At 44.3% G+C, this 23,394-nt stretch overlaps 1 protein-coding gene across 2 annotated transcripts in view; it reads right to left on the bottom strand.

The window, feature by feature from the left end:
* The window catches only part of ABHD12 (abhydrolase domain containing 12, lysophospholipase), a 495,702-nt gene that overhangs the window by 197,836 nt on the left and 274,472 nt on the right, over positions 1–23,394 (bottom strand). For both annotated transcript variants that reach the window (XM_078649029.1, XM_078649028.1), the window contains 2 exons: positions 12,332–12,437; positions 2,966–3,085 (listed from right to left, as the gene is read on the bottom strand). In XM_078649029.1, the coding sequence (XP_078505155.1) occupies positions 2,966–3,085; positions 12,332–12,437 (226 nt within the window). The remainder of the gene's footprint in view (positions 1–2,965; positions 3,086–12,331; positions 12,438–23,394) is intronic.

Here is a 23,394-nt window from a genome sequence, read left to right as displayed (position 1 = left end):
TGGGGCAAATTCTAGATGGGATTTTTTACTAACTTTGCCGGAATTCGGCTAGGGGAAGTCACGAAGTTAAGTAGGTCGGATCACTGGGCAGTAGAGTTCTTGGTTGTCACCACCCCTTCTCTGTGTCAGTTAGGGCCTTTGGGTTCATTTAATATGAGGAGAAACTGGAAAAATGTTATGAGTACTTATCTGCAGGAAGCGCTCGCTGTTGCTCCATTTAGGCCCTGCCAAGATGGAGACTCGATAATATCGAGGAGGAATTTTCCAGTGGAATTAGGTCTGCTTTAGAGGTAAACAGTTCCACTGAAAGCATGCAGGTCCTTTAAAAGGACATCATCGTAAGCCCCTTGGTTTACAGATAAAAGAGTTGAGGCGAAACTGTAGCAGGCAGGAAGGCAAATGGCATTTAAATTTGGATCATGCTAAAAAGAGAAAACACAGATCTCTTTTGAAAGTCTATTAAGGAGCCATTTTTTAGTCTAAAGTGGAGTTTTTCACGATGCAAATGCCCCTAAGGAGCTTTTTAAAATTGTTAACTGTCTAGCTAAACTCTCTGTCTTTGCAAAACTCAGACATCACCCAATCTTTTATTTTTTTATTTTTAACAGATTTGATTGATTTTCAATTTAACATTTCTTTGTGGCCAACATGGCCCATCTAAACTTGCAGTGCAGTAACAACCCGCCGCCAACCCCAGATGAAACAATTCAGAAATTACATAAATCAAATCCACCATCCTTCCTTCCCATGAACAACACATTAAAGTTCTCTTTATGAGGGATACAGGTATGTTGTAGGGGGCAGGAGGCCCTATAGACCGCCACCATAATGTCGTATCTCTGTGTCCAGAAGGGAGTCCATCGTAGGCACTGGTGCTAAGACTATACCTCAGTGGGGCACGCACCGCTGCCATATCTTTGCGTGTTTCTATGGGCACCCCTAACTCGGTACACAGCTATTTCCATGCCCATACAATGATCCATACCTTGCATCCAGGTGCCCACTGTGGGCAGTAGCATATCTTTCCACTGCCTTACAATGTTACGTTTAGCCTAGGTTAAGCCTTCTCCCAATCTTTTTGTGATGACTTAGCAGTGACATTCAGAAATAAATGAATATTTATGTTGAGTTTAGCATCCCTTGCGGGCAGGCCCCAAGCTCCAATGGGCCCCCTCCGGCAATGTACACGGACACCGGGCTCCTGGCTTGAGAGTTCCTGAATGGGTCGGGATGGCCCTCCATTTACTGTGCGGGGGGGCCTCAAGCTTCATTACACCACATCTTTCATTAAGAATTCTCCTGTGCTCGTTTGTTTTCCGCAGGTACCTGTGACACAAGTTAAAAAGTATCTGCTGACCACTAAATCTGGATTTCCTTTAGATCCATGCCCCTCTAAAATTCTGCATTTAGTTCCTCTCATAGTGACGAAATATTTTACTCAGACGATTATTTCGGTCATAGAAACAGCACTTTTTCCTAGCTGCTGAAAGGAAGCGGTTGTTATTCCATTGCTTAAGAAACCTAATTTAAACTTTGAGGAATTTAAAAACTATTGGCCTATCTCACTGATGCCTACCCCATCGAAAACAATGGAGGAGCATCTCAACCAGTAACTTGAGGAGTTCATCGATATGTATGAACTTGTCGATCCATCACAAGCTGGCTTTAGAAGTGAGCACATCACTGAATCAGTATTGGTGAAGGCTTTCGATAGCATCAGAAGCTTGGTGGACCGAAGGGAGGCCGCAATCCTAGCCTTGGACACGGTCTGTCCTTTGCTTATAAAGCTGTGTTCTCTTGCAACTGAGCACTGAGGGTAAAGCGCTCGGATGGTTGCAACCCTTTTTGTACACCTGGTTCCAGATACTGGAATACGGACAGTCTTTAGCCAAACCTTTTTAGCCTCCCTTATGGAGTGCCTCAGCGCTCTTCATTGAGCCCAACTCACTTCAATTTGTATGTTTCTTCCCTGGCAACAACAATAAGATCTTTCGGATTCCAGGTACTGTCCAATGCGGATGACACGTAAATTGTTTCCATTATGGATAATATCCTAATCTGTGTCGGCAAGCTTTAAGGAATGCATGTCTAGAATTAGCTGGTGGATGAAGAACATTTATTGAAGTTAATGCTGCCAAAACCATGGCCCTGGTTTTCAGAGCACAACATTCTATCTTGTCCACCACTTGGTAACATGATTCTTGTGATCACCTGTTTTTCCGATCAGCTCGGCAAAACATTTGGGGCTAATGTCAATGAAAGTGAGCTTTACAACCAGCTCCTGTTTGCAAAGCATTATATCTTTGAAAAATGTATTTCTTTTCATCCCCAGTGAATTGAGCAAAGTAGTGGGTCTGCTTTGTTCTGCATTTAAGAGATGTAGTAGTACCGAAAATCTGCATAGCTAGGTGGGGTGTTAGATCCTTTGCCTACACTGTGGCCAAGCTCTGGAACAAGTTACCCATCAACACAAATAGGAAATAGAAATGTTTTCCTCTTTTCGAAGACATCTTAAAACTTGTATTTTTTGTCCCTAGTAATCAGATTTTATTGTTTTTTTCTCGGTTCTCTCTTTTCAGTGCTCTGAATTGTGTGGGGGTTTACTGGTGCATTGACACCTGCGGGTATTGGTTGACCTGTATTTCATTTTAATTCATGCAATAAAATCATTAGGAAGGGATTTGAATCAGGGAAAACAGTATGTAAGCTATTGTGCAAGTTCGGTGCTTCAAGTTCTCCACGGCGACTAATCCCATACAAATGCATTTGTGTTATAACCTCTTTCCATCAAACATGTTAAAAAAAATTACATTAAGAGGCATACCCATATTTTTATGTAAATTGTATTAATACTTAAAGGGAGCAATATGTATCGCACTGTAAAAATGCATAATATATCTTAAAGGACATGAAATAGTGAAAATAAAAATGTGTGTCATCAACAGACACTTTGATATGGGCTTACCGAGTGCCAGAATTTCCATGCAAGTAAAGAATCACAGGATGGTTTAGAGCCAATGTTTCCTCATACCACATTTGGTCCTTTTCTTGGGCTTTTTTCCATAAAGTTGCAGGGAGTGTGTGCCTATGAATTAAAACACATAAAAGACGTAAGTACTGAGCTGTGGCCTTGTTATTTTCAGCCTCCTTGAAAGTATGCAGGATACAGTAGGCTAAGAGAGTGTATTTCAAACAAAAAGCCCCAATACAATAGGTCTAAGTTTGAATCAATGAAGACAATGTTTCCAAAACTGAGAAAAGATGCTTTGATTTACGTTCTACTGGCGTGATTGGCAATAGATAACGCTCTTCTACTAGAACCAAAATACACATCAACAAGACCTTGAATTAGAACACTGGCAGTTGGAGGTACATAAACTGGTGGGATAACTGTAAAAAAGTAAATGAAGGCTAACTGTTGGGCATAAGGGAAATCCCAAGGGTGGGTCAGCCATTGAGTCCTCATGACTGGAGAGGTAAACTTGAATTGTGATGGGGAGACTTCAGCTTTGTGTTCAGTGGACTGGGTGGGACAGTATATATGATGTCATGAGTGATGTCACTTACCATGCCATGAGTGATGTAATATGTGGGGTCAGAAGCAATGCATTGTGGGGGCATACGTTATAGTTAGCTCAGGTAACTATAACTGCTGAATTTCACAGTTTTTTTACAAGTGAACTCTAAGCCTAACTATAACGTCCCTGTAACCTTTGGTTTTTTCAGTGAATATATATATATGCATTGCTTCTTACCTCACATATTACATCACTCATGGCATGGTCAGTGACATCACTCATGACATTATTGATCACATCTTCACATGCCCTTTTTTGTCTATGTCCAGCCCCTACCTTCCCTCCTTTATTCCATGTTCCATTTTGTTGCCACCCTCTTCTGCCCTCCATGCTCTGTGCTGCAACCACTCCTCCTGTATGCCCTGCCTGGTCTGTTGTGAGCCTCCTCCCCCTGCCCCTTTTGTGTGTGTCCAGCCACTACCCCTCCCTTTTGTCCTCCATGGTCCTTTGTGAATGCCCCTGCCCACTCCCTCTGGCCCACCATAGCCATTGTGTTGCCAATAACCCTTCCATTTGCCATGCATGGTCTTCTGCCACAGACCCCACCCACCTGTCCTGTGTGGTCGGCTTAGGGTCCCTGACCCCATCCCACCTTCCCTCTGTTGTCTAGGTGAATGCCATTATAGTCTCACTGCTGCCCTCCATTGTGTGTTGTGCTTCCAGTGCCAATCCCGTCTGCCTTCCATGGTCAACTTGCTTCTCCAGCCCTTCCTCCTTGCCCGTGTACTCCATTGTCCATGTGCAGACCCCTATCTCCTCCCTCCTGCCTTCCTTGGTCTGTTGTCGTGCCCCTGCTCCCCCCCTCCCTCCAGCCCTTCATGGTCAGTTATGCTGCAAATACCCCTCCTGTCTGTCCAGTATGGTCAGATTGCTGCCCTTGCCTCTTTCCCGTCTGCTCTATGTTGTCCATGTGCATGGCCCTGTCCCCTCCCTATCGCTATCCATGGTCCGTTGTGTTGCACTCACCCTGCTTGCCCTGTATGGTGTAGTGTGCTGCTACAACCCCGGACACCTGCCCAGTAAGTTAAGTTTGGTGCCCCTACCCATCTTAATCCTGCCCTCTGATATCTGAGTCCATGTCCCTACCCCATTCCTCCTGCCCTCCGCGATCCAATGTACCATACCTGCCATTTAGGCATAGGTTTTAAGGAGAGATGGAGTAGTTGCTTTGCCGTACAAAACTGAAGCATTTTAAACCGACACATACTCCGTATGTGCAGAGAAGTGGTGACATACATACAAGACTGAGGACACAGGATTTAAGGAGAAATGGATTAGCTACAACGCTGCCCAAAACTGAGGCACTTTAAAGAGCCACATACTTTGTGGTTGCAAAGGCACAAATCTGTCCAAAAAGATTATGCTGCTTAGTGGCAACTTGGCTTGAAGCACGTGACTGGACTGTTTGTCTGTAAAGCCCATGGGAGTCCAATTTCAGACTTGTATATGCTTTAAACAGACACATACTTTGTATGCGCAGAGAAGAGGTGGAGCCCACAAACACATGCAGTCAATTTGATTGGTGCTATAAAAGGAAGTGCCAAACTATAAAACAAAGTCACAAACTGCTTTAATAGTCTGTGCCATTTGTTTGGTGCTCGAATTCCAAAACAGTTTAAGACAACAACAAACAAACGTGTAGGAAAGAAGTTAAACGCAGCCCAAAGGTGCCACATAGAAGTGGAAATGATGGACACAAAAATTAAAAACTAAGTACCCTGAATCACAGCATGGCCAGCTGAAGGACAGTGGAAGGACACTGATCAAATGAAATGAATTAGAACTAGGTTCATGCTATGGAGAAATAAAAGGAAGTGACGTAAGGCATATGGTGGGCCATTAGGAGGCAGCTAAAAAGAATGACAATTATTCCAGCAAATGGTAAGTAATGGGTCAGCTCCAAGCTATTTACTCTATACAATACACCTCGCAGCAACAGCACATGAACACTGTTAAGCAGACCTAAAAAGGAAGGAAGAAAGCAGTTTAGATTTAAGGATACAACAATGGAGAGCTGACCAGGCAGGAGAGGTGAGGAGAAAGGAAGCTCTGACTAGTGTGCCAGACCAGAACCCACTGGGTTAAATTTCAGTGTTATGAGATTGTGCATGCCTGCACAATGGTAGTGCCATCACACTTTTGTAAATTCCAAGTGCTTACCCAGTAGTAAGGGCTGGGAGGGCTGGTTCACAAATAATGCTCTTTTTTTAGTCTTGTGGACTCGGATGAGTTAAAGGGGACAATTACGTCACTCAAAGTTCAGGTGAACATTGACCCATGCAGTATGCTGCAGTGGGCGGAAGAAACTGTGAATGACACAACAACAGACCACTGAGTGAAGAGGGCTGGCTGACAGTCCCTATGTGTAAGTATATTACTAATATCATTTTTACTAAAAGCAAAAGGCCATGGCTTACACCAGACCCAGTAGGTATATTATATATATATATATAATTATTACTGACTGAAACAAAAGGTCCTTAAACAAGCTAAGAGGATAGGCACCAACATATTGCTCCTACAAGAGACACACCTAAGAGGTAATACAGCTCCTTGCCTTGCCAGATATGGTTTCAGACAAGTAGCCAATTCTGGGTTTGCCAGGGAAGGCAGGGGGACTGCTTAATGATCAACAAACAGGTACAATTTATAATAAGGAAAACTTAGTCTGATCCCGAGGGACGCTACAAGGGGGTCAGAGGTCTCCTCTATGGAGAAACCCTAACACTGTTCACTATTTACGCCCATCCCCCGCTGGGAGAGACATTTCTGGAGGCTGTCAAAAGATTAGTTGAGGTGGTGCCGGAGGGCTCATGGTGTTTGGTATCCTTTGGAACAGGGAGATGGACGTGTCGGAATATAGATGACGAGGGAGACCCCGGAGCCGGGACAAGTGCTCCTTGATGGCCCAATTCGTATAAGCCTTGCGTCGGTCAGACATATGGAGACTACAACACCCAGGTGAAGAGGGTTACACCTTTTCTTCTCAACCACATCACTCCTTTTCCCGGTTAGACTACTTCCTCATACTAAAGTTACAGACTCATAATGTCACATAGACATGTATACTTGCCAGGGATCTGTCAGAAAACACACCAGTTAGCCTCCGCATGAGACAGCAACACTGCCGTTCCCTATTGCGATAGAGCATGGCCACATGGTCCCTACAAGACACACACTACATGCACCACGCAGATCAGTTAATTGCTACTTCGCCTCAAATCGATTACCAGGGTAACCAATGGGAAGCCTTTAAAGCCACCCTCAGTGGGGTAGCCATAAGCAATTCATAAGGGGGAAAATAAGTAGGGGGTACAGCCCCTTATCATACTAGGAGCTCATATTTCAGCCCTCGCTTCGGACCAGTTGGCCTGCAGGAAACTGAAACACACAGAACAGCCCCTCCGACCGGTTCAGACGGACAAGGCAAGGGGCATATGGCTCGCTTCGCGGAGTTGTATTTACCAGTGGGGGGACAAATCAAGGAAATTACTTCATAGACTGTGTGCCAACATTCAACATCACATATCGATCCTATACCTCACAGATCACGCCAACTGAAAAATTACTGACCCCGGGATGATTGTCCAACAATTCTCATCATATTACCAGGGGCTCTATGCCCAGCAGACCACTATATTGACGGAGCTTATAGAGGAGTTTGTGTCTGACCATCCCTCGGCAAGTGAAAGGGCCTCCCTGGAGGGGGACCTCACAGCAGAGGAGCAGTCCCGAGTCCTAGCTCCACTCCAATCAGAAAAGACAGCGGCCCAAAGGGCCTCCTGGCTCCGGATGGATGCCCAGATGTAGGACATTTGAGTGGAGGGAGGGACTCTCAGATAGAGTGGCGCTGTATGCGGATGACATCCTGATTTTCATGTCTGACGTCAAAGGCCTGAGAGCATTGCAAATCCTTGAGATATTCAGCGACACCTGAGGTCTGCATCTTAATGAAGCAAAATCCTCAGTGTACCCAGCTAATTCCTAACCACAAGACCTTAGATGTGCAGCAGACCTACAGGTGGTTCGCCAACGGTTTAGCTACCTAGGGGTGCTTATTACATTGTACACAGTGTAATTCAACCACTCACAGAGGCTAACCTTAGATGTTAAAACATTGTCCCCATTGCCCCTGTTGCAGCTGGGAACGTATGCCATTTTCAAAATGGTAACTCTGCTGAGATTCATACATCATACATCAACTATAGAACTATCCATATGAGGTAAAGTCCCCCGTTCCCTCTTCCACAACCTAAAATCCATGTTGCGCAGCTTCCTGTGGAATCAGTGATTCCCCTTCTCTGCTCTTGCTAAATGCTATCAAACTACATATCTTGAGGGAATAGCTACTGCAAAGATCTAAGCATGTTACAGAGCATCACACTTATTGGTTTTCAATGAATGGTGGAGTGAGTCCGAAGGTAACCAAGCGTATGTATTGGAAAAACACATCCTGGAAGGCATCCCATTTAATTTCCTTCTATACAGAGGGGAGAGAGGTTTGATGCTCCCACAGGCGACAGTGGTGGTATTGAAGCTATGGAAGTCCACCCTGAAACAGATGGGGTGGCAAGGTAGACTTACGGAACAGACACCTGTGTGTGTGTGTGGTGGGGGGTGTAACCTAGCTACGACAGGTGGCAGCGCTGGAGTTCAGACAATGGCAGCTCATTGAGATCACTACTCTCGAAGACGTAATGGAAGGGAATCATTCCAAACCCTACAGACAGGCACAATTGTATCGATTTCTCCTACTAAAACATACTGTTAATGCCTTACATTGCAGAGTTAGAGGATCTCCCCAAATTCAAACCGCTGGAGGGTAATTGCTTATGTGAGAATTGGGGGACCCTAAACCGACGAAGATTTACCACTCACTGCCTCTCAATCAACTCGATCCCTTCAGTGTACGGTGCAACACTTGGGAGACAGGCTTAGGGGAACTTACAGAGGAGGAGTTGGCCGGGCTAGGGCATCCCCTCGGGGCTCAGTAAAAGCAGCCAGATTCCATTTAATGCAACTAAACTACCTCCACAGAGTGTACCTCACCAGGTGGAGGTTGTGGAATTTGTGAGTGATCGAGTCCCCCTCTTGCCTTCGATGCCATGCTGATGAGGGTGTCTTCATTCATACGGTCTGGGTATGTGACATTCTGGTCCCATTCTGGATGAGTGTCTCCTCCTGATGGACCCTAAACTGTTCCTACTGCACACAAGCAACAACTTAGATAATAATAAATACAAATGGGCACTACTTCAACTAGGGCTGTTAGTTACCAAACAAGATATAGTTCAACACTGGAAAGATGTGGCTCCCCCGTAAGTTGGGGAGTGGAAAGAGGGAATAGACCAATGTATGGGTATGAAGAAATCAGTGTACATGGCCCAGGGTTGTCCCCAGAAATACAGATGTGGACTGATTACAGGGTCGATGTTTAGAGCCCATACACTATGGGGTTTAACATCTAGAGATGGAAATTAGGAACTATGGAGAGCGTACTAACATTGGAGAACTTCATGAGGTTCCAGCCAGAACTGAACTATTTAAGGGGGTGGACTCATGGAGGTCGAAATGGGAGGATCAGGGTCAGGGTGGGGGCAAAATGTCTGACAGCTGTTCGTTGTTTATCTTATGTGATGGAAAATAAATTCTTGAACTGATGGGTTGCTGCTTTGCTAGATATCCTGATGGTGTCAATAAAATGTGTTTTAAAACAATTTAAGAAAAGAAATAATACAGCACTGCATCTTCCACAACAAGTAAAGCAATTTGTGGCCATATGTGTACATGTTTGTCAATCTTTTCACTACAGTGGAAATTACTGTTAGATTAGTTTTGATTACTTTACAGAATACTGTATGGATTACTTTTTCTACTCAGTGAGAAATGCCTAGATAGAACACTGGGACATTTCCTAGAGAAAAGGTAAGTAAAGTAGTTTTTAGTTATTTGCAGTTTTTGAAGTTCTCATACAAAACCACTTCCACATGAAACAATTTCAAGGAAAAACAGTCAATGTATTCCTTTGGAGAAAATATGGTTATCGGTAAACAGGTAAGTACTTGGTTGTGGGAGTTGGTATTCTGGGGTTAGAACCAGGGTTCCCTCTGGTTCAAGGATGCACTCTCAAAGCACCCTCAGCAGCACTAGGGCGGCCGGGTGCAGAGTGCCTACCCATTGTTATCCAATAGGGGATAGGGGCCTCCAGTTGGTGGCTGCTCATGAGCAGGCCGCAAGGTTGCGTGAGCAAAGCTCCTGGTGTTAGGCTCAGGGCAAGGGGGGATCCGAGTTAGCACACAAGGTGCACCCGCAGTGGCACAGGGGTGGCTGGTTGCAGGGTGCTGTTTTGGCATCGGGTGCCCTGTTGTTTTCAATAAGAGTTGCCGTTTTGGATTTTAGCTGCAGGCTGAGACCAGGAAGCTGGGCAGGTAGGTCAGAGGGCTCAGGGATGCCGGTGCACCTCGGGTCCCCTTCTCAAGGGCGCAGGGCGGCTGGATGCAGGGGTGTCTTTTGAGGTTGGATTTCACCTTACGGGCCACTCGCGGTTGGGAGGCTGCAGGTGACGTCGGGAATCGTGGAGGGGTGAACCTACAGTGGACTCGGACTCTGGAGCACTGGGGGACCTCACTGGGACTGGTGGGCTACTTGGACGCTGGCTGTAGGCGTCATGTGCAGTGGTGGTTCCAGGCATCAGGTTTCTTTGTCCTCAGCAGGCTCAGAGTCTGTCTTGGGAGTTTCTTTTGAACAGAGCTGCTGTTTAGAGGAGATTCGGTTTTTGTTGAAAGCAGTCATTCCTACCAGGGGTTCTGGAGGTCGCTGGCTGCAGGACAAGGCAACGTTTGGCCCAGGATCTCTGGAAACTGCAGACGGCCGGTAGGGCTGGGGCCAAGTCAGTTCTTCTCTGCAGTCTCCTCTGCTGGGCGTCTTCTTTTGTCCTTCTTCTTTGTATGTTGCGGGAATCTTTCTACTTGGTTCAGGGCTACCCCCTAAATACTGTGTTGATGGGGGCGTTTTAGGGGCTACTGACCTTAGGGTGACTACACCCTTAGTGTGCTCACCCCACGTGAGGGAGTGGGCGCATTCCCTAATCTTGATTGGAGAGTACCTGCCATCTGCAAGATGGATGGCACTGAAGAGTGGCCTTCACCTCACCTCCCCCACCTGAGCGGTGGCTCATCAATGCCAGGGTAGTGCGTTGTAGGCATGGCACACAGGGATGTGTGCCATGTCGACTCTGCACCAAAACATGCAGCCTGCAATGACAGTGTGTGTGTTAAGGTACAGGGCTTCAAAGGGTGGCACAATAAGTGCTGCAGCCCTTAGAGCCTTACTTGGCCACAGTGCCCTTGGTACCCAAGGTACCTTTTACAAGGGACTGACGTGGGGCCAAAGAGGTGCCAATTGGGGGTACAAGGTACAGTTTTGGGAAATAACACAGGCCCTGGGAACCTGATAGGCAGGGACCCAGGGCACATCAAGTCAAAGTGCATCAGTAGTCAGGCAAAAAGTGGGGGTGGAGTGAAAGAAATTTAATAGTCCACTACCCGGATGATGAGATTGGCCACTGCACTTATCCGTGCCCGCGTTGCACTTCAGCACGCTTACTAGGACAGACCTGTCCTGAGACGTGCCCGTGTATTATTCATATTATTTCTTTTCCTCACCGAGGTAACAGCTTCCATCGTTACCACCATTACCCTTACTCCTACCACGCTTGGCGCCCTGACGAGTCATTACCCGCACACGGTGTGACGAAACACGTGTCACCTTTTTGCTCTTGTTTGTACTGATTTATGCGGAACTATTACATTTCTTTCATTCCACACTGATTAGTTTGTGAAAACATTTCTCTAAGGCTTAATTTACTTTGGTTCTCACCTGAGAACTACATGAGAATTTTGTGTGCACAGGAACCTAGTTGCTTTTCACTTGACAAGGGATACGTATCTCTGTCTACGCAGGGGTTGTTTTCTGCTGGTTTTGTTCCCCTGACATGCTCGCACCGAACATAAAAGTGCCACACCACCCCCTACATACTGGGAACTTGCTTAGCGCCAATCTTCCTGACACTCTTCAAAACCATTCTCTCACTTTTAAAAAGTGGGGGTGGGTTACTGCAACAGAAACCCAGCTTCCTACATTATTGCAGTGCATATATTTTACTCAAGAATCACAATGCTTCAAAAAATATTGAAAAGTCATGCTGTGCATTTTTTGTGTATCTCTTAGGGTATGTATGAGTAACCAAAATAAAGGTTCTAGATCTTTTACCACAATTTCCTTAAGGGGTCAGGGTTATCAGCCTCTGAGGTGGCACATTCCACCTGTCACCTTACCTAGTTAGGGGTACAGATGGCGCACAGTGAGCTAGCAGGACTAAGGCCAACATATCCTAATGGTGTGCATAGAATCAGTCTTGCACAGTGCTGACGTCTATGCTAACCAACAAATGCGCAGTTTTTCTGAGAAAGTATAAGCCGTATGAATACACAGTCTCTCAAGACATTTGCTTACTTACCTTCCACTGATGCTCGTGCTGCCTCACTCACCTTCACAAGGCAGAATGCTGCTCCCTGATCGCCGCTCCCGGAAAAGAGGTTTGGTTGAGAGTCCATCCATCAACTTTTGGGGAGGGGGGAGTAGGTGGGAGTGTCGGGCAAGGAGGCAAGAAAAGGAGGCAAATAAAAGAGTATCTGGAAGAAAGGGGAAGCACAAAGGGGGCTAATAAGATTGGTAACCAGAGGCTTGCTTACCAGACGCCAATGGTTACATCCTCCTCTGGCTGCAGGTAGAAATTGCAAGTATGGTTTAAGCCTTGGTCCAGTGGCTTCTTAAGGTCAATGAAATAGGGCACTCTCACTGCAAGGAATAGAATGCACAAGAGTTAGACTACTTATTTAGAGAAATAGAGTATCTACATGATAACTGCTGTAAAGAACAAGTTACTAACCTTCAGTAAAACCTTATCTGGTAGAAACCCTATCTAGCTGCACATTCCTTACCTTAGAATTATCCCCAGGCATTAGACACCCGTGTGTGCTGGTAGGCGGTGTCATCCGGCTCAGCATGGCATTGTCGGCATCATTCGAGCCAGACGAGACATGCACGGTGCCTATATAAGGGCACCCTAGAGCACTGACCTCAGTTTCTTTTCGTGACTTTATATGCCAGAAGTACAGAGCCATGAAGAGTATTGACCACTGGTTTGTGAAAAGTATGGCCCTAAAAAGGGAAAAAAAACATCAGTCTATATATCCGTTCACAGAGCAGGGAGCAAGGGTGGGTTGGTAACGAATCTGCTGCTAGATAGAGTCTATACTAGATAAGGCGTTACCAAAGGTAATTAACTTGTTGATCTGATAGAGACTTCTAGCCACAGATTGCTTACCTTAGAATAAACACTAAAGCAATACCTCCTTTTGCAGATCCAGAGGAGGATCTGTAAAACGATTCACACTAAAAAGTGCTGCAGTACAGAGCGGACAAAGTGCCCGTCTCTACGGACGGGACTGTCCAGGCAGTACTGCTTGGTAAAAATGTGCAGAGATGCCCACATTACTGCCTAGCAGATGTCCAGGACCCGGACTTCTGGTGCTAATGCAGTGGTCACAGCCTTAGCTCTGGTGGAATGAGCACGCAAACCTTCAGGGGGTTGCTTCTTGGCCAATGCGTAGCATATTTTTATACAGAGCACGATCCATCGGAGGATGGTCCATTTCCCTTTCTGGTCTCTGACATACACCACAAAGAGTTGGTTGTCCAACAGGAACACTTTTGTGCTGTCAAGGTGGAACAACAACGCACTTTTTGAGTCTAGCCGGTGGAGTCCCTCCTCTTCCTTAAAGGGATGAAGCAGAGCATAAAAGGTAGACAGGTTGATGGACTGGCCAACAAGAAAGGGAGTGACCACCTTCAGTAGGAAGGAAACTCTATTGCGAAGGACCAGCTTGTCTGGGAAAATATAGAGGAACGAAGGCCTAGATGACAAAGTCTGGAGCTCACGGACCCTCTGGGCAGATGTTAATGCCACCAGAAAGGCTGTCTTGATAGTAAGGAGCCTGATAGGACAGTTGTGTAATGGCTTAAAGGGAGTCCACATCAGAAAAGTTAAGACTAAGTTTAGGTCCCACTGAAGCATAATGAAGGTGGCAACAAATGTTGGGGACCTTTCAGAAACCAATGTACAATAGGTGACTTGAAAAGGGATGGCTGATCTGGCAAATGCAGAAATGCAGAGATGTCAGAAAGAAAGCCTTTTAAGGTGCACAAAGCAGAGCACTGCTGGGCAAGAGAAAGACTAAAGAAGAGCCTGAGAAAGTGGAGCAGAAAGGGGGTCAACCTGTTTTTTTGCACACCATGCCACAAACCTGCCCCAAAGGTAGGTGTATACTGTCTTAGTGGAGGGACGCCTGGTTGTCAGGATGACATTACAGGGTTTGGGCAGAAGGTCGAAAGCTGTTAACTATTGCTGCTCAATCTCCACACATAGAGGAGGAGTGTTGACAGGTTCAGGTGGAAAGCCTTCCCCTGCTGCCGCAATAAAAGATCCTCCCGAAGGGGCAACTTTATTGGAGGACCGATGGCTATGCCCAACAGCTCAGGATACCAGACTTTCCAAGCCCTGTCCGGAGCCACAAGGATGGCCTGGGCCCGGTTGTTCCTGATCTTTTTGAGAACTCTGCGCAAGAGTGGTATGGGTTGAAAACATACAGGAGACCTGAGCTTTACTCGAGACAAAAAGTGTCTCTGAGCGAGTGCCGCATTGTACCGCATTGGAAACTCCAGCACGCAGAACTTCTGAAATTGTGCGCTCTTGGCAGTGGCGAACAGATCTAACTAAGGTTCTCTCCACTACTGAAAGAGACCTTGCACCACCTTTAGATGGAGATGCCATTCGTGATCTGTTAAGCATCTTTGACTGAGTTTGTCCGCACTGGCGTTCAGATATCCCGCTCTGTGTTGAGCCACCAGGGAAATTTCCTGATGTTCCAGCCATGTCCAGAGATGCAGGGCCTCTTGACAAAGGGTCCATGACCCCATCCTGCCCGGTTTGTTGCAGTATCACATGGTGGTAGTGTTGTCAGCAAAAACGTGCACGAGCCTTCCCTTGATGGAGGGTAGAAAGGCTTTCATTGCAAGTCGTGAGGAGGGAGAATTTCCCCTTTTTCAGGTCCAGGATAGGACAAAGGTCTCCGTCCTTCTCGGGCAGTAGCAAGTAGTGGGAATAGAAACCACAGCCTACCTCTGATGTTGGCCCCCTCGCTATGGCTCCCTTCGCAACTAAAGCTAACAATTCCTGGCAGAATAAGGTGATATGGGCCTCCGTTAGCCTGTCATAAGTGGATTGCATGGGTGAAGTGGCAGTTACGAAGGGTAGGGAGTTGCCTCTTCGGACACTCTGGAGAACCCAGCAGTCTTATGTTACTGACATCCAGTGGAGCAGGTGGTGGTGTATCCTGCCTGCCTCCCACTAGTTGCCTATGATGGTCGAAGGGCAAACTAAAGAGGCTTGGAGGCCGCATCTGCTGGGGGAGTGATAGATTGGCCTGACCTCAGGCTACCTGACCCATGGAGTCTGTGGGTACTACGTCCTCGGCCACTCAGGGGCTGGAAAGCTTTATGCCGTGGTGGCATGGTGGGTCACGACAATCAACACAGGTACTGGCGTCATGCTCTAGACACCACCAGAAGCAGACAAGGTGTGGGTCAGTCACAGACATTTGCCGGTGAAAGGAGCCACAGGGTTTAAAAGCAGCCTTCCTTGTGGTCATCCCAGTCACACCAGGAGACAATGTCTCAAAATATCTTTGACAAAAGGTTAAAAAGGTCATTCAAAAAGTGACTTGTGGTAGCTCTTCTCCAGATCTGCATTGACTGGCGCATAAAGAACTGTCATCAGCATGCTTGGGTGGTGCTAATATAGGCACCACGCAGGTCACTTACGGCCTGGACGATGCCACGCAGAGCAGAACAATCACACCTACCGGTAGGCAGGGGTACTGTCAATGAAAGAATTTCCAGACCCAGTCTGCCACCTGGGGATAATTCTAAGGTAAGGAATCTGCGACTAAAAGTCTCCATCAGATATGACATTTGCACAACAGTTGAAAATAAGGAAGTCCAAGGATTGATTGTTACATCTTTCAAATTGTTGTACATGCACGGACTTTTATATGCTCAAAAATCAAGAAAAAATAAAGCAGGTGTGCCTCTTGTTCATAAGGGGTAGTGAGGTGTAAGTGATGCTGTCATTTCCCCTACATTCCTAACTAAAAAGCATGGGCTTGCCAGATCATGTAATAAACACTACATGTTTCTATCTTAGCATCTTCTCTCATAAATGTAGGTGTGGGTTCATCATAGTGTGAAGCAGCAAGAAACCCCCATTTTACGCCAGCCGTCAGACGAATATATGATGTTTTGCACTTTATTCTACAAAGACAGCACTAGATGAAGACAGGAATTAGAACACCAAGCTGCTGATATAAAAAGCTTCAGGGTTGAGTCATAAACAATGTCTTAGTCACAACTTACCTTTCTCCGGGAACATAGTCATTTGCAACATAGACTAAACTAAGGGAAGGGGAGACAGCTGTTACAGAAATTAACAGCAGTTGAAGAAAACCCATGAGAAATATAGTTTTTTACAAGACTTAAGAAATGAACTCCAAACAACCGTATTTAGGTGAGAATTCCTGAAGATCTACCAAATCGAACTCCTTCGAGGGTGATCTAGCAAGGACAATAAATTGCACAGGCATACATAATTTCGATGCTATGAATCATACATCTGTATAAGCCTTGCTCCCTGCAGATGAAAGCCAGACAGTGTAATCAAAACCTTGAATTACTACCGAAGTTTCTCATGTTTGGTATTTTGTCGGAGTCCCAAAAATATTTTTTAACAAATTTACTTATTGGGCTTTTGATGGTATAGCGTCACAATACATGGAACTAGAATAAAGAGGTAAATTGATATAATCTGAATAGGAGTACACTGCTATCGATAACAGTACTTTGTGAGCCCCGTTTTATGCTCTCAAGAATAATACGCGGGAGACAGTCTCAATAATATTGACCGCCCTATTACTTAGGGAACAAAGAAGGCTACTGCATCTGGCAAAGGATCGTTTTTTAAGTATATGACAATTGGGCGCATACCTCAAAACTTTGTTGAGATGATTGTGAAATTCTGCTGTCAACTTTTCCATAGTATCATTCAATAAGGATCTCACTACAAGAGACAGGGACTACATTGTTTCTTCAAACTTAAAACCCTGGTGACGCAGAACAGCTGGCAAAATTAAAAGTCTAACATCGGAGGTGGCGTGGCTTCAGTGCTGATCAAGTTGGTGGTGTTTTCGTGAGCTTCTGAGTTAATTCAGGAAATAAAAGCCTATTCTCCGGAATTTGAAGTTCTCCTTGGCCCCTGCTCGACCTCCTGACATGTTTCTGTTCCTCAGGAGCGCCCTTTCATGATTTGGCCCATCTTCCTTTTCATGCACCGGTGAAGGGTTTTTTGAGTGCTGAGCTCCTCAAAATGGCACCAGCTCGAGTTTCCTACTTGAAGGACGGCACAATCATTGCACATTAATTTATTTGGTGTGCTCAGTTATTTTTGTTACTCTCTTCTTTGCTTGGCAAGTTACCACTTGGTCTTTTCTGCCATTTATTTGACACTTATTTCTTTAGTTTCACTATGAAACATTACTTTTACTGGCATTTTGAAAAGCTGAACCTATGACAGAATCTTCTTGCCACATCCTAACAACGTTTTTCATATTTTCCTGAACTGTTTACTTTTTGTACTTGCTTCAAAGCTGTCCTCTATTCCTGCCCTTAGTTTATGGGCAGATTAAAATCCTTGCAAAATGATCCACCATCACCCATTTTTTCATCCAGTAATCCAGTTCTGGACATCATTCTTGATGAGGTGAGGTGCAGCCTTTAAAGAATGCCACTAATGAGAAATAGCAGAAGACCGAAGGCAGATGGATTGTTATGGAGGAGAAGGAACAAAGTGTCAGTTCTCTTCAGGATATATCTATTAAAATTCCTCTACTTGAACAAGAGATCCTGAAATTCAAACTTCACACTGAAGATTTAGGAAACAGGAATTGTCGTAACATCCTTTGTTTGTATGGTTTGCCTGAAGCTCTTGAGGGACCCAACCTCCTTGACTTCTAAAAGAAATTTCTTTCAGAACTACTCGGACTTCCTACTTCACTTCCTCTCAACTTGCAACAGACTTGGTAGACTCAATCTTCATTCATCCGAGCCTCACGGCATCATTACGCTGTTCTGTAATTTCCTGACCTTCTTCCAGTTCTGAAAGCTGCCAAAGACAAGTGGCGTCTTGTCTGTTTGGTCATAATATTTTCATTGCCCAGATGTTTCTAACACAACCAATGCTCGATGTAAGGAATTTCTCACCCTGAGCCATTAAATGAAACAACTGAATATGTGCTATGCCATTCTCCATCCATGTTTATGCAGATAACCTATGAGGGTACTATTAAACCATTTGATGACCCCGTCAAATTGAGGATGTTCGTTTAAAGTATCACATCACTTGCTATGGACAATGTTGCTCCAAAGAATTAAGATGTTTAATGCTTTTGTCTTTTTTCGAATATGCCTTTATTATTCTTTCCATTTTATTAATTCATGCTCAGCGTTTGATCTCGTTATTGACTAAACATGTCTCATACCCATTGTTATTTGTTGTATCCCCCAGGTCTGGATGCTTATCCTTGATCTGCTTTTCATTTGCTTCCTTATCGATTTCCTTTTTTTGTCTCTACCCTTCTTTTCCTTCCTGTTTTTTTTGGGTGACTATCTGATATTCAATTTCTCATCCTTTTTTTCTTCTCTTGTGTTTTGTACAACTAATGTGGCCATTTTGTCTCCCTTCCTTGCAGCTTGCCATCCTTGTTCCTGTATTTCTGCCTTCATGTATCCAATAAGTTTAACGTTGTCTCGTGGAACTTTTGTGAACTTGGACATCCTATCAAAAAACAAAAAGTACTATCTCACCTATGTAAACTTGATTCTAAAATTGCCTTTTTTACAAGTAACACCTTGTAACGCCTCGGAATCTGCTAACTGAAGAGATTACTGTTTGGTCATGTTTTTTTCTTTCTAGCAGTAGATCGAAAGAATGATGTGGTTATTGCCATAAAACCTTGAGAATGCAAGTTGCTTCAACTGAATGTAATTCAGATGGTAGATGTGTGTTGGTCAACGTTATTTTTGACAACAAGCACCTTACTTTATTTATTGTTTATGACCCTGTCAGATCTGACTCTGAGTTCTGGCATTCAATTAAGTTAGCACTTGCTAATATTCATCACTCCAATATCAATATAGCTGGTGACTTTAATCATCTCAATATAAAAGGTGGTGATGAGAGGAAAGTCTCAAAAGGGCTTGCCCACCCACTGACATGTACCAACAAACAAAAGAGCCCTTCCATGTTTAATGAGCTAACCCTCCATAAGACAAAGAAAATGCTTGGTTTTCTTATATAATCGTTATCCACCAGAGTTACCCCTTGGTATCATGCTCCATCTTAGGATTCATCCTGTTCCGCTGCGGAGCAGGCGTGCTACGAGATATGTCGGAGCACTTATAGATATATTCTAAATGATGAAAATAGGAGTGGGAGGTAAGTGCTACTTTAATCTACCCTCTTAAAAAACAGGGAAAAGGTAGAAAGCATAGGTGATAATGTACCTTTCTAATGGTCTACATGTTTCAAGCCAAACCCTATGGCTTTTCTTTAGGACCAATGATCTAACTCCCTTATTTCACTACTATTATAGTACTGAATGATTGCACACACTCTGCATGCTAATAATTCAAAACTATGGCACCTACTTGGTGTTACTGCTCAGTAATGAGTAATATATAACGGAAGAGTTAGCCCGCCAAAATCTTGGCAGTATTATGGGTAAAGCACAAAATTAAGAGGTTTGTATAGAGCTTATAAATATATCAAAACACCACCTCATTGTGAAAGATCTGGTGAAATATAATATATTGTTGGCTGAGGTGAGCACATTTAGTGAAACTAGTGATTCTTGTGACACACAACACAGAGCACACTATACATTTAAACGCACAAAACATACATAAATAATACAAATCTCTTGCATCCTGGGTCCTCCGGTGGAAAAGAGAGCTTGTAGTCACACTCTATATACCAAAAACCAGATCAGCGTGTCATGATCGTGAATGTTCACTCCTTAAGAGGAAACAGTAATGCAGTAGTTGTGGTGGCTATGCCGTACTTACTATGCCATCTTGCATACTGAATAGCGATCTAGTCTTCACAGGGAGCAGCGAGGACGTCGCGCCCATGAGCTCTGCTTATCGGCATTGGGTATTAGTTCCCCTTAGGGGGAAGGAGACGGTAAGATTCGGGCCCTGGGTTGGTATCCCTAGGTCTTTGACCCAAGGTGACACTTTGGCATAGCAAATAAATGGAACACTTGTGTGAGAGCTTTATCATGTTCCTTTCGTGTGGTCCCAAAGACCAATACATCATCCCTGTAATTGAAAGCATGCGTGACATGCTGTATTATGCGATTAATTAAATCTTGAAAAAATTCTGCAGCTTCGAAAATGTATCTTTTATGTTTGAACAAACTAATATGGGTAGAAAAGGTAGTAAGGTACATGCAATTTTCTGCTAGTTCCAATTGATAATATCCTTTGTTCAGATCAAGGCGAGAGATGCACCATTCAGCTGTATGATCATATCGGCAATGCGTGGACCTAAATGTTGTTCTATTTCAATTGCCCAGTTAGCTTAACACATGTTAACATAGATGCGTACAGCTCCTTCACTGCCCTTTTTATGCACTGCCACTACGGGCAAAACCCATGGTGTTGGACCAGTAGATTGCTGAATGATATCAAGCTTTAGTAATGTCTCAAGCTCTTTTTCAACAGCTTCCTGTATATGAAATGCAATTTGATGACATCGCTGAGCAACAGAACGAGTGTCCTCATTAATATGCAGTTGCACATCATTGTCTTAAGTTTCCCTAATCTATGAAACAATGATAGAAACTGACTCACTATTTTGTGATGAGCAGTTGCGTTGTAATTACCAGATTTCAGTCCCATTTCAGCAGCCGTACTGAAATTAAGTAAACAAGCATGTGCCGACGTAACTTGAAGTACATGAATTCGTGTTAGCGCTTTTGTCTTTTTGTGCTTCATTGTTGCTACAAATGAACATTGACTTTTTAATGTCGTCGGTGCAGCCCATGAATACGCGTTGTCTTCAATGGGGAGGGACGGGGCATTGAAGACAGTTTGTTGTCCTTCTCCTCAGGCATGATGTTTATCGACGCACCACTGTTTATGATACAAGGTGTGGAAAAACCATTCAACCTTTAATGTGATTTTTAGGACACTGTCTAAATGAATTTCGTGACCACCTATCGATGTAATGTTATGTTACCAGGGTATTTGTAGAGTGCGCAGCTACTCGACTGAGTGTCCGGCATTGAGTGAGTGTGGCAGGCTGACTCAATAGAAGAACGTGGGGCTATTGCTGGAACAACCAAGTTTTAAGGGCCTTCCTGAAGGGGAGGTGATTGTGCATCTGTCTTTTAGTAAGTGGCATGCCTTTCCAAAGTTTGGCAACTTGTACCTGGAAAGATCGACCCCCTGTACGAGAGCGGAGGAACCCTGGGGTGCTTACTAGTGATAAGGACGAGGAGCGCAAAGAGCGCCGTGGGCGATCTTTCTTAGACTTGCATTCTTCCTTGCTTGTGGCCAATCCTACCTGCCCACATTTCTCTATAGTTGAGATCAACATCGCACAGCCATCTTCTTCACTCTCACTTAACAAAGAACTTTTGGACGAAGATTTAAACGACGATCGACTTTGTTGAGTTTATTTGCCTCACCTGAAGTGTCTGCTTGGCCTTGTGGGTGGTATTAGAACGTTGCTTCTGAACATTCGGACTTTCATATTGTTTTCTCAACGTGATGCACTTAGTATTTACTTTGCGTTGAAAAATGTCACAAAATGGTTGTCTTTCCCACAACCCTTGCATATTTGTCCAATGGTAGGACATTAACCTTCATGTGGAAAACAAAATCCACATCTGAAGCGCAGTTTCTTTTTCTTTAGAGACATCATTTTGTGGCCCTCGACCTTGTGTGTCTGCTAACTTTTCATGTTCAGTGCTAACTCACTCTGGGCTCCTCCAGCTTCTATGTCAGCACCTTGTCGTTCTGCACATTCCTTGGCTCTTGCAGCCATGATAAGTTACTCCAGACTCAGCATTTCTTTCAGCATTCGCCGTCTGAATAAATCGGAAAGGCAACCATTTATGACTCTGAGAAGTATGGCTTCTTTACATTAAATTCATAGAACTTACAATGTTTGAAGAGCATATCAAGTCTTTCGACAAACTCGTCGATTGTTTCACCAGCTTACTGCCTTTCTTGGTTGAAAATGTATCGTTCGTAATCGACTTTCGGCATTGGATTTAAATTGATATTTAACACCTCTTTGATTTGACAGTATGAGACTTCATCAGAATGAGGAATTTTCTTTATTACTTCCTTTACTCCTTCACCTGCAAGATTCTTGAGATATTTGATGATCTTTTTGTTATCTGCTTCTTCCAGTGCATTCATAAACATCCAACAGTTTCGATCTAGGCAGTACATCTGGCACCAATATTCTGCTTTTTGACGGTTTCAAATGGAAGTCGTGGTATCAGGAAAACAGCGGTGTTATAACCAGTTGAGGAACTTACCAACATTAAGAGTATGTGCTTGATAAGCACCTAATTCCGTACCTTCTGGAAGTACTGGCTCAGTACATGAACTTAGGTAATCTGGCCCAGTCACTAGCCACGCAGCACTTTCTTCCTCTTTTATGGTAAGTACAGGTTTTGTCTCTTGCATGTGCTCATCACCATTTTCAATCTTCTGCACTGGATCTGGTTTCCACTGCCTTTAGAGTTTCTCTATTTGTGGCACCTGAATTTTGCTGCCTTTCGCATTTCTCTGTACCTGGCTGTAGCTGCCTTTAGCGTTACCGTTCTTTATGGGTTATGGCTCTGTGTTGCGCTGTGGCGCAGTACCTCTTACACACCCTCTGCAGGAGGTTCCTGGACGATAAGACACACATTTCTATGTAAGATCTTTGTCTTCTTCAAAAGCTTTGCACTGGCTGGAGTGACGCTTTGACTCCACATACGCCAACAAGCGATCTTCACTTCAACTGAGGCACATGTAGCACGCACAAGCAGTTTGCTGGACCACAGCAAACTCTCTGGTAGAGCACTGGCAGTTCTTCGGGTTATGTATCCACTATCTTATCACCAGTTGTAGTGTCATCCATAGCCTCAGAGCATGTAAATGACTACACCACACAAAGAGCTTGGTATTACACGTCTTTCTTCCTCACTGTGTAAACGTTAACCGAACATTCTACATCATGAATTCTATCAACCACTTCTAAGAACTTACGTCACTGGTCTACGGAGTCCATCAGGAACCAAAAGTGTCCTATCATCTCTAACTCACAAGACACTATATTTGTGTCACTAAGTTTTAAGAAACATTATGCAACATGAAAACATAATAGGGGCACATTTAAACTCACATGGTAAAACTAGAACCTATGTTTCTCAATACTACAGCCTGAGAACTATTAAAAATATCATAGATAAGGAAGAAATGCTTAATAAATGGCTAAAGAAATTGGGAATGAAATAGGGAAGAAGGATTGTGGAGAAGTCTGTAAAGTTTAAGGATGTAAATGAAGTAAAAATCCAAAATA

This window comes from Lissotriton helveticus, chromosome 6, assembly GCF_964261635.1.
Source record: "Lissotriton helveticus chromosome 6, aLisHel1.1, whole genome shotgun sequence".
NCBI lineage: Eukaryota > Metazoa > Chordata > Amphibia > Caudata > Salamandridae > Lissotriton > Lissotriton helveticus.
This window is presented reverse-complemented; position numbering and strand designations above follow the sequence as displayed.